The sequence below is a fragment of the Dicentrarchus labrax genome, unplaced genomic scaffold, assembly GCF_905237075.1.
Source record: "Dicentrarchus labrax unplaced genomic scaffold, dlabrax2021, whole genome shotgun sequence".
Classification (NCBI taxonomy): Eukaryota; Metazoa; Chordata; class Actinopteri; family Moronidae; genus Dicentrarchus; species Dicentrarchus labrax.
The window spans coordinates 1131615-1147585 of record NW_026136998.1 but is presented as its reverse complement, the minus strand read 5'-3'; the positions used below and the strand labels follow the sequence as shown (position 1 = coordinate 1147585).

Genomic DNA, 15971 nt, shown 5'->3' with positions numbered 1-15971 from the left:
TACGAAAATATGTAAAATTCATACAAAATGAGCTAAATTCTTACTTGTAAAAGTAAGCAAAATCCTTAGTAATGTATTTCAAAATAATCTTTTTGTTGTGTTTGTTAAAATTCTCTTTGACAGCAATCAATAAATTAAATGCTCTGAGAAAAGACAAAAACAATCAGGTATCTGTGGCCGTTGCAGGCCTTTAATGAGCTCTGCCAATCATTTAAATTTGGTCTGGATGAACTGATAGGAAATGATGTCAGGCACTACGTGTCCCTGTGTTTTCGGGAAGAGGCTTTGGAGGGAGGCCTGAAGGAAGTGGGTGGGATTTTTCAGTTGGATACTGTCAAAATCTAGCTTTTCTCACATTACCTACTGTAGCTTTAATCACAACATTAAAAACAAAATCCATACGGAATAAGTAAAATTCTTAAGGGCCCAGTGTGTAGGATTTAGTGGCATCTAATGGTGAAATTGTAGACTGCAACCAACTGAATACTGCTCGCCTTCCAAGCGTGTAGGATAATCTACGACGGCTGCAAAACGTGTGACAACAATAGATCATCCTCAATGTTACACACTGGACTTTTAAGCAAAGTAAATTCTACCAAACAAGCTAAATCACAAAATTAAGTAAAATTCATACAAAATAAAAAAGTAGACAAAATTCAGATGAAATAAACACAATCCTTAATTGTAAAAAAACAAGAAAAATGCTTAATTTCTAAAATAAGCAAATCCATATTTACAAAAATAGGTACAATTTGTATGAAACTAAGCAAAATCCTGATTTACTAAAAGGATCAAAATGCTGAATTGTTAAACTAAAATAAGATTACAAGACCAAACATACTTTTGCTCCCATTTGATCATTTTTTCCCAGATTAGACTTAATGTGGTCCTTCTCTCGTAGTATCGACAATACACATATATTTAGGTACTTCTTTGCTCACAGAAAAACCCCATGTCGACCACAAGGGGGTGCTAAAGTAAAGTTATAAAGTTCATATCTCACTAACAAGATTACATTGGTGTCAAACAGCTGCTGACTTTTAATATTGTACATTGTCTGTTTGTCAAATATTTGTTTGTCAAAATTCAATTGTTTAAACATCACCAAATCTGATCGAGTATTGTAATTCCAGACTTGGTGCTTGGACCTCAGTCTCTCTGTGTCTGTCTGTATTGAATTGAAGTCAAAGTATTGTGAGATGGACAACATGTTGTTGATTTTGGTCTTTTCATGCTTAGAGTAATACAAATATAATGTAATATAATCATTTCAGCCAACATGAGTATAAAATTGTAAAATCCTCGACTGAGCTGATGGTTGTCTGTCAGCTGTGAAATCCATGTGGATGTGAGAGGAGCTCCTTGGAGGTCCTACTCTGCTCCCTGAGCACCTTCCTCTTCAGTCAGCCCTCCTTCAGCTGCAGGAACACCCAGGTTATAATCATCCAGCTCAATGTTCTCCTGTCTGCCCGGCTTCTGGCCCCTGCAGGCCTGGAGAGACATGACAGCATGAGTGTGTGCTTCATTTCAGTGAATAATAACTCTTAATAACAGACAGTGTCAGTACCTTACAGTAGAAGCAGAGGGCGGTGGTCACCAACAGCAGAGTCAGCAGCAGGGCGACCACTCTGATGATAAGAACTGTTGGTTTTCTCCCAAAATCTGTTGTGCAAAGGATGAATTCAGACTTCTTACAAACCCCCATCATAATGTCGTTATTTCAGCATCATTTTGATCCATTTATTGACATTAAATTACAGCAAAATCTTTTTATTTTGGGCTCATTCTGCTTTAGTAAACCAGGTTAAAGGTCAGTTGTTTACTGGCATTACTCACACAAGTAAATACAAATGATCCGGTGAATAAACATAATTGAAGGTGAAAATTAGCTTACATTTGGTTGGAACACATGATTACAACTGGCCTACTGCTGGAGCTGCTGGGTTTTCATCCTGTGCCTTTTGCCACTGATCGGTGGGTAAACTTGTAAATTCCTGTGCAAGCCTGATGCATCTACACAGACAGTACTAAGGGGTTTAGGCAGACCTACAAGCTGTTGTGTCTTGAGCTTTGTTCTCATAGAGGTGAGCCCCGACCTCACCAGCATCTATCCTGTGGGTACTGGAGGCTCTGGTACTGGATTATAAAAGCTGTGGGTTCCAGCCTTACGGAGGCTGTGAGCTCTTTCCATCGGAGCTATGACTGCTTCATGGACCCTGCTTAGGATCATTTCTGTGGATGATATTTGTGCTGCTGCCAGTGACAATTTTTTTATTTTTTATTGCCTTTATTGTATAGTGAAACGATGTCGATTCGAACCCTGGGTCGATGCAGCAACTCTGTACATGGGTCGCCAGCTCTACTGACTGAGCTAACCGGGCGCCCCGCCAGTTGATCATTTATTAGGTTTGTTTGGATAACACAGCACCTTCATTACTAGATGACGACAGCAGTCAGAGTTTCATTCAGGAAACAACATGCATAGACTCATGTTGTCAGCTGATCATCTTTTAAACCGTCAGTGTGATATTTCAGTTTCTACTGCTCTAGCTTTCCTGAGACAGGGAGAGCAAACAGCTCTCAAAGGAGGACTGATGAGAAAAATCATCTGTAGCTTCCTTGGTTGGTGAGCTGATTTGACATCAGTAAGAAACATAACAATTATGTAACTGATGATGTCCCTGATGGGCTTACCTGAACAGGTGAGATACAGGATGTAGGAAGATGAAGCTGATGTTGCACACTCCCTCAGAGCATATCCAGACTGAACACAGTCAGATGTGATTATCCACACAGATCTGACGGAGGACTCCTGTATCAGTGTTACAGAAACAGCAGAGCCACAGTCCAGTTCTCTGCAGACAACAGCTGTTTCCTTCAGGGTCCTGTCAGAGCCAAACGCTGGTCTCCATTCCCCCTGATATTTCAGCTCCAGTGTTCCTGCACAGCGACTGTCTCCTCCCACCAACCTGACAGGCTCTGAACAGAAACAGGAGAGTCATCAGTAAAAGAATAAAGTGAGTTTCATCAGAACAGAAATGAACCAATCAGAGCTGCAGCTCCTCTTCTACCTGAGCAGGTGAGTCCAACAGCTTTTCCAGGTGAGCAGGTGTTTCTAGCTGAGCCTGAGCTTCTACAGTCCAGGAGAGCAGACTCATGGCCTCCACACTGGAACTCTTTGGTCCACATTGGAGCCTCCACTTCTCCATAGAGCGCCCCCTTGAACACTGAAGGAGCCCCACAGCTGAGCTCCCTACAGACCACTTCTGCATCCTGCTGACCAAAGTCAGCTTCACAAACTGAGGACCACCACTGGTTAGACTGGTCAGACTTCACCTCCAGTCTGCCTGAGCACAGACTAGTCCCATCCACCAGCCTGACAGAGTCTGGACAGATAATAGAAGATAAAATAGAGGGAGATAAAAGACAGCAGACACAAAATAAAAAGATGTCATCAAACAACAATTCAGTGATACAAACTGGACTCAGAACAGTTCTAACAGAAGTTCATCATTAACAACAGAACACATCTTTATAACAGCACAGACTGCAGCAATGTTCCCATCACATTTACACTGAATACACTGGAACACTTGCTATCCATTTTTCACCACTTTCAATGTGTTTTCAGACAATAACACATCATCATCTGCATATTGCACTATTAACTAAAGTTTGACTTCTTTCTGAGTTTACTGAGAAATCTGTAACTCAGAATAACAATCTGTTTAGAAAATGATCCAGAAGAACTTAAAGGGATAGAAGAAGTCTTTCTGGTCTTTCTATACTGAGTTTGCTTTTGATACACACAAAACAGTAATATACTTGTTCATATATGAATGCATTCTGTCCACAGAAACACTGGAGAGCCTTTAATCTCAAACAGATACAGGATGTGTTGAGTTTAAAAAGTACATTCAACTTTTTTCCATGTCTGTGACATAATCTACATATACAGGCATTCAAATTGTTTTAAAAAGTATATATGTTGCTGGTGTAACGTCGATATGACTAAGAACAGACCCTTTTCACTGTCTGTTTTGCTGGGAACTGCATGGCTTACGGAAAACATGACTATGTAGTGAACTGTTGCTGCAGTCACACCTGAGACCAGCTACTCAAACAACCAGGGTAACTGATCTAATCTGTTAAAATGGATGTGTGCGTGCGTGCGTGCGTGCGTGCGTGCGTGCGTGCGTGCGTGTGTGTGTGTTTGTGTGTGTGTGTGTGTGTTCATTACTATCATAAACTATGCCACTGATGATGTCTGATATGATTACCTGAACAGGTGAGATACAGGGTAAGGGAAGTGAACAGTGATTTTGCACAGTCCCTCAGACAAGATCCAGACTGAACACAGTCAGAGGTGATCCTCCACATAGGTCTGTTTGACAACTCCTTTCTCCGTCCTACAGAAACAGCAGACCCACAGTCCAGTTCTCTGCAGGCAACAGCTGCTTCCTTCAGGGTCCAGCCAGGGCCAAACACTGGTCTCCATTCTCCCTGTTTCACCTCCAGTGTTCCTGCACAGCGACTGCCTCTTCCCTCCAACCTGACAGGCTCTGAACAGAAACAAGAGAGTCATCAAAAGTAAAAGAATAAAGTGAGTTTCATTAGAACAGAAATGAACCAATCAGAGCTGCAGCTTCTCTTCTACCTGAGCAGGTGAGTCCAACAGCTTTTCCAGGTGAGCAGGTGTTTCTAGCTGAGCCTGAGCTTCTACAGTCCAGAAGAGCAGACTCATGGCCTCCACACTGGAACTCTTTGGTCCACATTGGAGACTCCACTTCTCCATAGAGCGCCCCCTGGAGGACTGAAGGAGCCCCACAGCCGAGCTCCCTACAGACCACCTCTGCATCCTGCTGGTCAAAGTCAGCTTCACACACTGAGAGCCACCACTGGTTAGACTGGTCAGACTTCACCTCCAGTCTGCCTGAGCACAGACTAGACCCACCCACCATCCTGACAGAGTCTGTAGAGATAAAAGAAGATAAAATAGAGAGATAAAAGACAGCAGACACAAAATAAAAAGATGTCAAACAACAATTCAGTGATTAAAGCTGGACTCAGAACAGTTCCAACAGAAGTTCATCATTAACAACAGAACACATCTTTATAAGAGCACAGACTGCAGCAATGTTTCCATCATTGGTTATCATCTGAACACCACATCAACCAAATACTCAGAACTGCCTTCTTCCACCTGAAAAACATTGCACGCCTCTGCCCCTCACTCTCCACTTCTACTGCTGAGACCCTCATCCACACTTTCATCACATCCTGAATTAACTATTGCAAGATCATCTTATATGATACATCCTCCAAAGTCCTTAATAAACTGCAGGACATCCAGAACTCTACTGCTTGCCTGCTCACCCATACCCACTCCCGTGACCACATCACCCCTGTCCTACAGAACTTCCACTGGCTCCCAGTCCAACAACAGATCCAGTTTAAAGTTCTTCTCCTCACTCACAAAGCTCTCCACAACCAGAAACCCCCGCCCCCCCCACCTCACTGACCTGCTCCATCGCTACACTCCTTCCCAAAGCCTCCGCTCTTCTGATGCCAACCTCCTGTCTCCACCACTGAGGACCAACCACCGTACCTGGACAGAGCCTTCTCCATTGCTGCCCCCTCCCTCTGGAACTCTCTCCCCAAACAAATCCAAGACTGTAATGATCCATTCAACTTCAAATCACTGATAAATACCTGCTTTTTCAGGACTGCTTTTAATGTTTAATTCATTGTTGAGTGTTGTATTTATAGATATATTTTTTTAGTGTGTTGTTTTTATTACCTTTTTCTTTTCCTTTTAAACTTATGTGAAGTGTCTTTGAGTTTCTTGAAAAGTGCTCTCTAAATAAAATGTGTATTATTATTTATTATTATCATATTTACACTGAATACACTGGAACACTTGCTACCCATTTTTCAACACTTTCAACGTATTTTCAGACAATAACACTACATCATCATCTGCATATTGCTCTATTCTGGTCCTTCTGCTAAGATTCTCCACAATCTTTGCTCTCCACACAAACAGGTTCAAAAGTTTGACTTCTTTCTGAGTTTACTGAGAAGAACTGTGACCAACAATAACAATGTGTTCAGAAAATGATCCAGAAGATCTAAAAGAGATAAAAGACAGAGAAGTTTTCAAAGTAAGTAATAAGCTTTTACATTTTTACACTTTTGTTTTTTTAACATTATACACCTTGGCCTGAAATACACACACATACACCAGAGGATGCTGGCCCATAAAGGCAGGGGAGATTGCTCATTCTCTATTTCTAAAAGGCAAGAGGGAGATCAAACTATGAACAGAGTAAGTGGTTGAAATAAACAAAGACCAAATCTCAGGATCATTTATAAAATCAGTTTCCACCACACAGTCGCTGCTCCAAGCAGTTAGGGGTTCAGTGCCTTGCTCAAGAGACCTCGACAGAGCCCAGGAGATGAACTGGCATCTCTACAGGTGTGTGTGTGTGTGTGTGTGTGTGTGTGTGTGTGTGTGTGTGTGTGTGTGTGTGTGTACATTGCTGTCGTGAATTACAACACTGATGATCTCACGGATGGGCTTACCGGAACAGGTGAGACCCAGGATGTAAGAAGAGGAACTTGATGTTACACAGTCCCTGAGAGCAGTTCCAGACTGAACACAGTCAGACCTGATCCACCACACAGATCTGACTGAGGACTCCTTTCTCCCTCCTACAGAAACAGCTGAGCCACAGTCCAGTTCTCTGCAGGCAACAGCTGCTTCCTTCAGGGTCCAGTCAGAGCCAAACACTGGTCTCCATTCTCCCCGTTTCAGCTCCAGTGTTCCTGCACAGCGACTGTCTCCTCCCTTCAACCTGACAGACTCTGAACAGTAACAAAAGAGTCATCAGTAAAATAATAAAGTGAGTTTCATCAGAACAGAAATGACCCAATCAGAGCTGCAGCTTCTCTTCTACCTGAGCAGGTGAGCCCAACAGCTTTTCCAGGTGAGCAGGTGTTTCTAGCTGAGCCTGAACTTCTACAGTCCAGAAGAGCAGACTCATCGCCTCCACACTGGAACTCTTTGGTCCACATTGGAGCCTCCACTTCTCCATAGAACGCCCCCTTGAGGACTGAAGGAGCCCCACAGCCGAGCTCCCTACAGACCACCTCTGCATCCTGCTGATCAAAGTCAGCTTCACAAACTGAGGACCACCGCTGGTTAGACTGGTCAGACTTCACCTCCAGTCTGCCTGAGCACAGACTAGTCCCATCCACCATCCTGACAGAGTCTGGGCAGAAATTAGAAGATAAAATAGAGAGAGATAAAAGACAGCAGACTCAAAATAAAAATATGTCATCAACTGGTAAATGGCAAATGGGCTGTACTTGTATAGCACCTTTCTAGTCTTCTGACCACACAAGACACTGTACACAACATGCCACATTCACCCATTGAAACACACTCAAAGTAATGGCAATGGCCATCACAAATGGAAATGTATTCATTTATGTACATTTTGACATTGATTTACAGCATTGGGAGCAATTTGGAGTTCACTATATTGCACAAGGACACATCAACATGCAGTTGGATGAACCAGGGATCGAACTGACAACTCCCAAATAGTGAACAACCCACTCTACTTCCTGAGCCACAACTGCCCCAATTCAGTGATTCAGACTGTACACTGACAGCACACAACTCAGTCAGGAAGCTGGTGACATATTTTTCAGTGAAAAAATTGGGGAATCTAAGCTTCCCATAGCCTCTTAATAGTGTTTTCTATGTTACCATCATATTGACAATGTAACACTTGTTATCCATTTTTCAACACTTGTTCATTATTGGAGCCAATCTGTGTGTTTGTTTGGTTTCTTTTTCGTGTAAAACGTTAAATATTTTATACTTTTGGGGTTTTGGTATCCCATCCCACAAGAGGGCTGTAACATGTTGGTGATGGGTCACGTCACACAATCAAGTAAGTAGACACAGGTGTACAGCCTTGTGTTTGGACTACAGGAGATGTAATGGTTCTTGCATCATACTGGCATAACATAACAAGAGACACAAAACCAAAGGATACATTTTAAAAACTGCAAAGTACAAACACATATCACTTAGGAAACTAAATTCTGAAATCTATGACAGAATCAAGACAGAAGACGCAAGCAATAAGTGGCACAATATAACTAAAGCAGTGCGTGTCAAAAACACATTTATTTCACCACTGTGGCCATCAGTACTGGGCCACATACCGTAGACACAAAGTCACGAACGACAGATCGCTCTATTTTGGTCCTTCTGCTCAGGTTCTCCACAATCTTTGCTCTCCACACAAACAAGTTCAAAAATTTGACTTCTTTCTGAGTTTACTGAGAAGATCTGTAACCCAGAATAACAATGTGTTTAGAAAATGATCCAGAAAGTCTAAAAGGGATAAAAGATGATGAAGAAGAAGTTTTTAAACTAAGTAATAAGCTTTTACGTTTTTACACTTCTATTATTTGAACATTACACACATTGGCCTGAAATACACACATACACCAGACGATGCTGGTCCATAGAGGCAGGGGAGGTTGCTCCTCCTCTATTTTTGAGAGGCAAGAGGGAGATCAAACTATAGAAAGACTAACTGGTTGAAATAAACAAAGACCAAATCTCAGGATCATTTATAAAATCAGTTTCTGCTTTGGAGAAAATCTATTATTGAAATTGTGATTGAAATTCTCCAACAGCGACATCTGCAGGACACACCTAGTGTCTGAAGGAAAGTGCAGCTGCTGTTTCAGTGTAGGTGTTTACCAATGGTGCTGGGATCATTACTGTCATATTGCCTTTGTAGCAGAGAAATAGAGCTGCTATGTTTGAACTACTTTGTTGAGGATAACTGCCAACTGTCCCTGAATAGAAAGCACACACTACTTTAAAAAGCCCTGGTGAACCTGGACTTGTGATAACGCATCGTTGGGAATAAAATATTAGAATTAAAGTACAGTAAGCTTGTTTGTCTCATTGGAAATGGGGCCAGCTTTGATTCAAGCAGCAACTAGTCATCATCAGTCAGCACGCTTTCTTTCACAGGTGTTGAACACTGGCCTGCTTCTTGTTACATCTCACAGCCTTGATAAATACTCTATCTTCTGCATTAGGCCTGTAGGGTTCATCTGGAAACAGCAGTGAATACAATGATGTTGGTTTTAAGAACTCTTGGAAGCCATTGATTTACTGTTTCATTGTTATTGAACAGAAGAAAGTAGAGATAATCTGCCAACTAGTGTAAAATAACATGAAGCTGTGGGTTGGTTTTCCTCCTGTCCTCCACAATGTTTGAGTCAGCAGCCACTGATGCACACACAGGACCTGGACACATGCATTAGTGGACAGATGTCAGAGTGATGAGGCTGCCACACAGTCACTGCTCCAAGCAGTTAGGGCTTCAGTGCCTTGCTCAAGAGACCTCGGCAGAGGCCAGGAGGTGAACTGGCATCTCTACAGGTGTGTGTGTGTGTGTGTGTGTGTGTGTGTGTGTACATAAGTGTTGTGAATTATAACACTGATGATGTCACTGATTACCTGAACAGGTGAGATCCAGGATGTAGGAAGAGGAATCTGATGTTACACAGTCCCTGAGAGCAGATCCAGAATGAATACACTCAGACTTGATCCTCCACACAGATCTGACTGAGGACTCCTCTCTCCATCCAACAGAAACAGCAGAGCCACAGTCCAGGTCTCTGCAGGCAACAGCTGCTTTCTTCAGGGTCCACTCAGAGCCAATCACTGGTCTCCACTTTCCCTGTTTCACCTCCAGTGTTCCTGTACAGCGACTGCCTCTTCCCTCCAACCTGACAGGCTCTGAACAGAAACAAGAGAGTCATCAGTAAAAGAATAAAGTGAGTTTCATCAGAACAGAAATGAACCAATCAGAGCTGCAGCTCCTCTTCTACCTGAGCAGGTGAGTCCAACAGCTTTTCCAGGTGAGCAGGTGTTTCTAGCTGAGCCTGAGCTTCTACAGTCCAGGAGAGCAGACTCATGGCCTCCACACTGGAACTCTTTGGTCCACATTGGAGACTCCACTTCTCCATAGAGCGCCCCCTGGAGGACTGAAGGAGCCCCACAGCCGAGCTCCCTACAGACCACCTCTGCATCCTGCTGGTCAAAGTCAGCTTCACACACTGAGGACCACCACTGGTTAGACTGGTCAGACTTCACCTCCAGTCTGCCTGAGCACAGACTAGTCCCATCCACCAGCCTGACAGAGTCTGGACGGATAATATAAGATAAAATAGAGAGAGAAAAGCAGACACAAAAAGAAATGTCATCTGTCAAATGTCAAATGTCAAACAACAATTCAGTGATTCAAACTGGACTCAATTCCAACAAAAGTTCATGTTTTGAGAAAATTTAATTTTTACACTTCTATTATTTTAACATTACACATATTGGCCTGAAACACACACACATACACCAGAGGATGCTGGTCCATAGAATCAGGGGAGGTTGCTCCTCCTCTGTTTCTGAGAGGCAAGAGGGAGATCAAACTATAGTGGTTGAAACAAACATAGACCAAATCTCAGAATCATTTATAAAATCAGTTTCTGCTTTGGAGAAAATCCATTATTGAAATTCTGATTGAGATGCTCCAACAGCGACACCTGCAGGACACACCTAGTGTCTGAAGGAAAGTGCAGCTGCTGTTTCAGTGTGGGTGTCATATTGCCTTTGTAGCAGAGAAATAGAGCTGCTGTGTTTGAACTACTTTGTTGAGGATAACGGCCAGCTGTGTGTGTGTGTCAACACGGGTACATTACTGTCACTGATGATGTCATTGATGGGCTTACCTGAACATCTGAGATCCAGGATGTAGGAAGAGGCCTCTGATGTTATGCAGTCCCTCAGAGCAGATCCAGACTGAACACACTCAGACTTGGTCAACCACACAGATCTGTCTGAGGACTTTTTCACTCCTACAGAAACAGCAGAGCCACAGTCCAGTTCTCTGCAGGTAACAGCTGCTTCCTTCAGGGTCCATTCAGAGCCAATCACTGGTCTCCAGTCTCCCTGATGTTTCAGCTCCAGTGTTCCTGCACAGCGACTGTCTCTTCCCACCAACCTGACAGACTCTGAACATAAACAAGAGAGTCACCAGTAAAATAAGTGACTTTAATTCTTTAAATTCTTTAATTCTTTATTTATTTGTTGATTCTGTATTTACCTGTTGAGTTGTGTTTTCCTAAAATAAACATTAGCATGAAGCAGATTTCTGATTGTAGGACACTGCAGTTAGTTTACATAGAGTTAAAGTAATTATTTTAACAGATATGATGATGAGGATTCCTCGACCTCAGCTCCCGTCTGTCCAACCATCTCACTCCTGGCTGACCTCTCTGCACTTCCTATCACACAATACTCTGACCCAGAGGACAGGTAAGGGGTTCCAACAGCAACAGCACCAACATCTGATCCATGTCCAGGTAGAGCGTCTCTCTGTCTGTCTGTCTGCTCTAAAAAGGAGGAGCTGCAGGATGTGGAGGATGGAAGCTAGGATACAAATCCCTAATGTCATCCTGTAGTTTCTGTGGCAATCAAGAACCAACCATAAAAAACATGAATGTCTCCAGATAGCAACTTTGTTCCACTCCAAGATGGAGAAACTGTGTATGAAAGTGGATCTTACAAGTTCTGAATGAAGTCCCAACAGTAACCAAAATACTAGTGTGGAGACAAAGGTTGTGAATTCTGTTAAACTGATGTGATTAGGAACTGCTCTTTGTCTTGCCTGACTTTTTACAGAGGTAAGAACTACTGTAAAGGGTGGGCCCCACAATTAGGCAAAACATATGTGGGCCTCTGAAAGGAGGAAAACGAGTATGTGTGTGTGAGTGTGACACTGTGTGTGTGTGTGTGTGTGTGTGTGTGTGTGTGTGTGTGTGTGTGTGTGTGAGAGAGAGAGAGAGAGAGAGAGAGAGCGAGAGAGAGAGAGCATGTGAACACTGGTGAATTAATCAATTACGCACATTTAAGAGTAAAATAAAGAGTAATCAATATTTCTGAGTTTTAGATTATTGATTAGAGTTTAGGCCTCACAATTTCTGATAAACTTTAATTTGATAAGAAGCTGCTGACAGATTACAGATTATAGATTACAGATTACAGGACTGTGGTTCTGTTGGCATACTGAGCTCTTCCTATCAGATTAATGCTGTCAGTGTCTTATTAACATCAGCAGAGAGTCACTGAGAGGAGACTGAAATACAGCTGCAGCTAACCTCCGAGGAAACATCTGCTGTTGCACTGTGTTTGTTCATTGAAGTGTTTTATTGTGAAGGATTTCACTCTGTTAAATAAAGTTGTATTCTATTAAAGATGATGCTGACACTGTCACACTGATAAAGTGTCCCGCCCACTGTTAAAGAGCGCACATGAACCCATCGCTCTATCTGGCCGCCAATCAACAGATCAATATCCGACAGTTCTGAACCGCCACTCTTCCTGTGTGTTGCTATGGTGATCAAAACCACATGTGAGCAGTTTACTTTACTTTTCCCTCATTTATGTTTGATTTGATGAAAATCTGAAGGATTAAAACTTTAATGTGAACGATGTTAGTTTTCCCGTTTTTCTCCCATTGATGCTTTGATATGATGTGTGTGTGTGTGTGTGTGTGTATAAAGAGTTGATTTGCAACAACAGATAAAAAACATTCTTCAACTGAATCAACCAACAGCAGTTTGATTGATATTCACTCATAACAAAACTGATTTAAAATCAATGAAAATGGAGATATCTGTTTCTGTAAATAAAGCCTTCATATGTTCCTCCAACATCCAACACAAATATTCATCACATCATCTTTAAAGCAGAGTCCTACCTGAGCTCCACAGCAACAGCAATAGGGCCAACACGTGATACATGTCCAGGTAGATTGTCTCTCTGTCCGTCCGTCTGCTCTTTGATCTGGTAATCACATGTGCTGTCCTCAGTGTCTGTCTACGTACAGGAATAGGTGGAGCTTGTTTGACCAGTGGATCAGACAGTGTTCATACTGGTGTCCAGTATGAAAGTGTGGAACTCTTCATGGCACTAAGTCACACGCCACAAACTATATGACTCTTCATCAGCTTCATCAGCTTTCTCTCTGATGGCCGTACCACTACTGTAAACTGCTTTAACCTGGTTATAAACTGGCTTTAAGCTTTTGAAAAATGGTCGACTGCAAATACCCCTATGTACACAGAGACACTTATAATACGCACTACTTACAACATGTACAGGGAGAGATAAAGATAGGAAAAAAGTTATGAATCACTCACAACCGCTATCACACTGCTTAGCACGCACACTCCATCCACTCAGAGAGAGAGAGAGAGACTTTTTGTAGGCTAATCAGAAACGGCATTGGGGGAGAAATATATGATCTGATTAAGCACATATACAAGCAAATGGTCTATAAAGACTGGATTCAAACAGTCTTTTTCTCCCAGAACCGGGGCGTGAGACAGGCATGCATCCTTTTCTAACTGTTTATCAATGAATTAGAAAACCACTTAGATCAGTTATTTTCAATCTGCTAAAACATCACCAATTTGTATTAGAACTGATAATTCAAATTAATAGCCGGATAAGAGTCCCCTCAGTGTGTGTGTGTGTGTGTGTGTGTGTGTGTGTGTGTTTAATTTAGGACGAAAAATATTAGTTTTTATACATTTTATACAAATTTTAGTCTAACCTTCACTTTGTATAGCACTGCTCTCATGTTTTAACAAATATATTCTCATTGAGGACAAAGCTTGTTGCTGTTTTATGTAATATTGTACTGATAGTTTTAATAGTAAAAATTAATTCAGAGGCTCATTGATTTGAAAAAGTCTCCATGGTTTGGATGTGATGAGCAGGATGTCATTATTTGAGTACCATATTGGTGGAGCTGGTGGAAGTTAGGATATAAATCCCTGATGCTATCCTGTAGTTTCTTTGGCAATCAAGAACCAACCATAAAAAACATGAATGTCTCCAGATAGCAACTTTGTTCCACACTAAGATGGAAAAACTGTGTATGAAAGTGGATCTTACAAGTTCTGAATGCTACAGAGTCCCAAAAGTGACCAAAATACTAGTGTGGAGACAAAGGTTGTGAATTCTGTTAAATTGATGTGTGATTAGGAACTGCTCTTTGACTTTTTACAAAGGTGAAGAACCACTGGAAAGGGTGGACCCCACAATTACCCAAACATGTGTGGACCTTTGAAAGGAGGAAAACGAGTATGTGTGTGTGTGTGTGTGTGTGCGAGAGAGAGAGAGGGAGAGAGAGAGTGAGAGAGAGAGAGCATATGAACACTGGTGAATTAATCATGATGCACATTTAAGAGTAAAATAAAGAGTAATCAATATTTCTGAGTTTTAGATTATTGATTAGAGTTTTTCCGCCCTTTGATGCTTTGATATGTGAAAGTGTTGAACTCTTTATGGCACTCAGTCACACACCACCAACTATATGACTCTTCATCAGCTTTCTCTCTGACAGCAGAATCACTGCTGTAAACCACTTTAACCTATATATAAAAATATAAACCCCTATTTAGAGTTAAGGTTAAAGTTAAGTTAAGGTCTCTGAAGTATATTTCTGTGAAACACTCACACTGTTTAAGAGCGTACACGAACCAATCGCTGTATCTGGCCGCCAATCAACAGATCAATATCTGCAGTAGAGTTTCCCTTTATTGAACTAGTGTAGAGAACAAAAGCATTAAAGATCTCTGCTCATAGAAAGACACATGTTGTTGTTTATGATGGCAATCCAGGGAATATCAATCAAACCGCTGTTGGTTGATTCAGCTGAATAATGTTTTTATCTGTTGTTGCAAATCAATGTGGTGTATTTCTGTGGCTGCCAAAAGTTGGTCTTTGGTCCGCCATTCTTCTTGCTTTAATTTAGGACTTTATTAAACAAAAACAATTGAGTGTGTCAGATGCATCTTCTGGCCGAATTCCCCTCTTTCCTCCAGTCCGGCACTTATATAGTTGAGGTTCTGTAGGCTATAAAACTAAAGGAATTTCTTGCTATGGGAATTGCTCTATTCCCAACTGCCACTATTCTCCCTACATGACAACAGACATAAATATAGATGTCTTTTTACCTGCATATGAGAACAACCATGAACATAAAAGCAGATGTTTCTTACATTCCAGCATGTGAACATCATTTGTTTTTCACACAGAGAGAGATTTAATGTATGTGTTATCAGAAGAAAATATACCTCATATACCACACACACACACACACACACACACACACACACAAACACAAACACACACAATCACAATCAAAGTATCAAAGAGAGAAAAACAGAAAAACTGTAAAATTGTTCAAACTTGAATCCTTCAGATTTTCATGAAATCAAACCCAGTTTTTGATTCTATTTTTACTCAATTTTTAGTTCTTCTACAACAATAAGTCTCGGACCATCAGCACCGGATCCCCCTAAGGCTGCGTTCTTTCTCCTCTGCTCTTCTCCCTGTACACCAACAGGTGCACCTCCAGTCACCAGAATTCAACCATATTGTTTCTGTATAGACCACACTCAGAATAGTTGTGGAGTAATAAAGATTTGAAAGGACTGTGTTTCCTTCATCCTTGACCGGATGCCCATGGTGGCTGTCATTGACTGTGAACCAAATTGAAGGGATTTTCCTCACAACTTTGGAAAACATACCGTTTGTCTGTGAAGTGTGAATTGGTGATCTTTAAAAGAGAGACAGACTTACTACTACTTAGAACTTGTAGGGAATGTTAGCTAACATTGTGGGAACATTCCTTGCAATCTGGGATGGCCGACAGAAAAAGCTGAACATGTGACAGAAAGTCAGTCAGATATATTCCATTAAAGCTCCACCTCTTCCTGTAAGCAGACAGACACTGAGGACAGCACATGTGATTACCAGATCAGAGACCAGACAGACGGGCAGAGAGACGCTGTACCTGGAC

At 41.7% G+C, this 15971-nt stretch overlaps 1 protein-coding gene across 1 annotated transcript; it reads right to left on the bottom strand.

Annotated features, from left to right (window-relative positions):
• Window positions 1–851: 851 nt before the first annotated feature.
• LOC127361274 (scavenger receptor cysteine-rich type 1 protein M160-like) lies at window positions 852–13158 on the bottom strand. The gene is made up of 12 exons (XM_051395791.1): window positions 12858–13158; window positions 10828–11109; window positions 9934–10248; window positions 9560–9841; window positions 6960–7274; window positions 6586–6867; window positions 4658–4972; window positions 4281–4562; window positions 3072–3386; window positions 2695–2979; window positions 1568–1662; window positions 852–1491 (listed from the first exon to the last, which is right to left on the bottom strand). The coding sequence occupies exons 1-12, from the start codon at window positions 12898–12900 to the stop codon at window positions 1372–1374; spliced, it is 2931 nt and encodes a 976-aa protein (XP_051251751.1). The 5' UTR covers window positions 12901–13158; the 3' UTR covers window positions 852–1371.
• Window positions 13159–15971: the final 2813 nt, after the last annotated feature.

Coding starts and splice junctions, on each gene's coding strand:
- LOC127361274 (XM_051395791.1), bottom strand. CDS start 12,900: ATGTATCACGTGTTGGCCCTATTGCTGTTGCTGTGGAGCTCAG. Junction 9,842..9,933: donor TGTTGGACTCACCTGCTCAG/GTAGAAGAGGAG, acceptor GTTTCTGTTCAG/AGCCTGTCAGGTTGGAGGGA. Junction 7,275..9,559: donor CCTGGATCTCACCTGTTCAG/GTAATCAGTGAC, acceptor ATTTCTGCCCAG/ACTCTGTCAGGATGGTGGAT.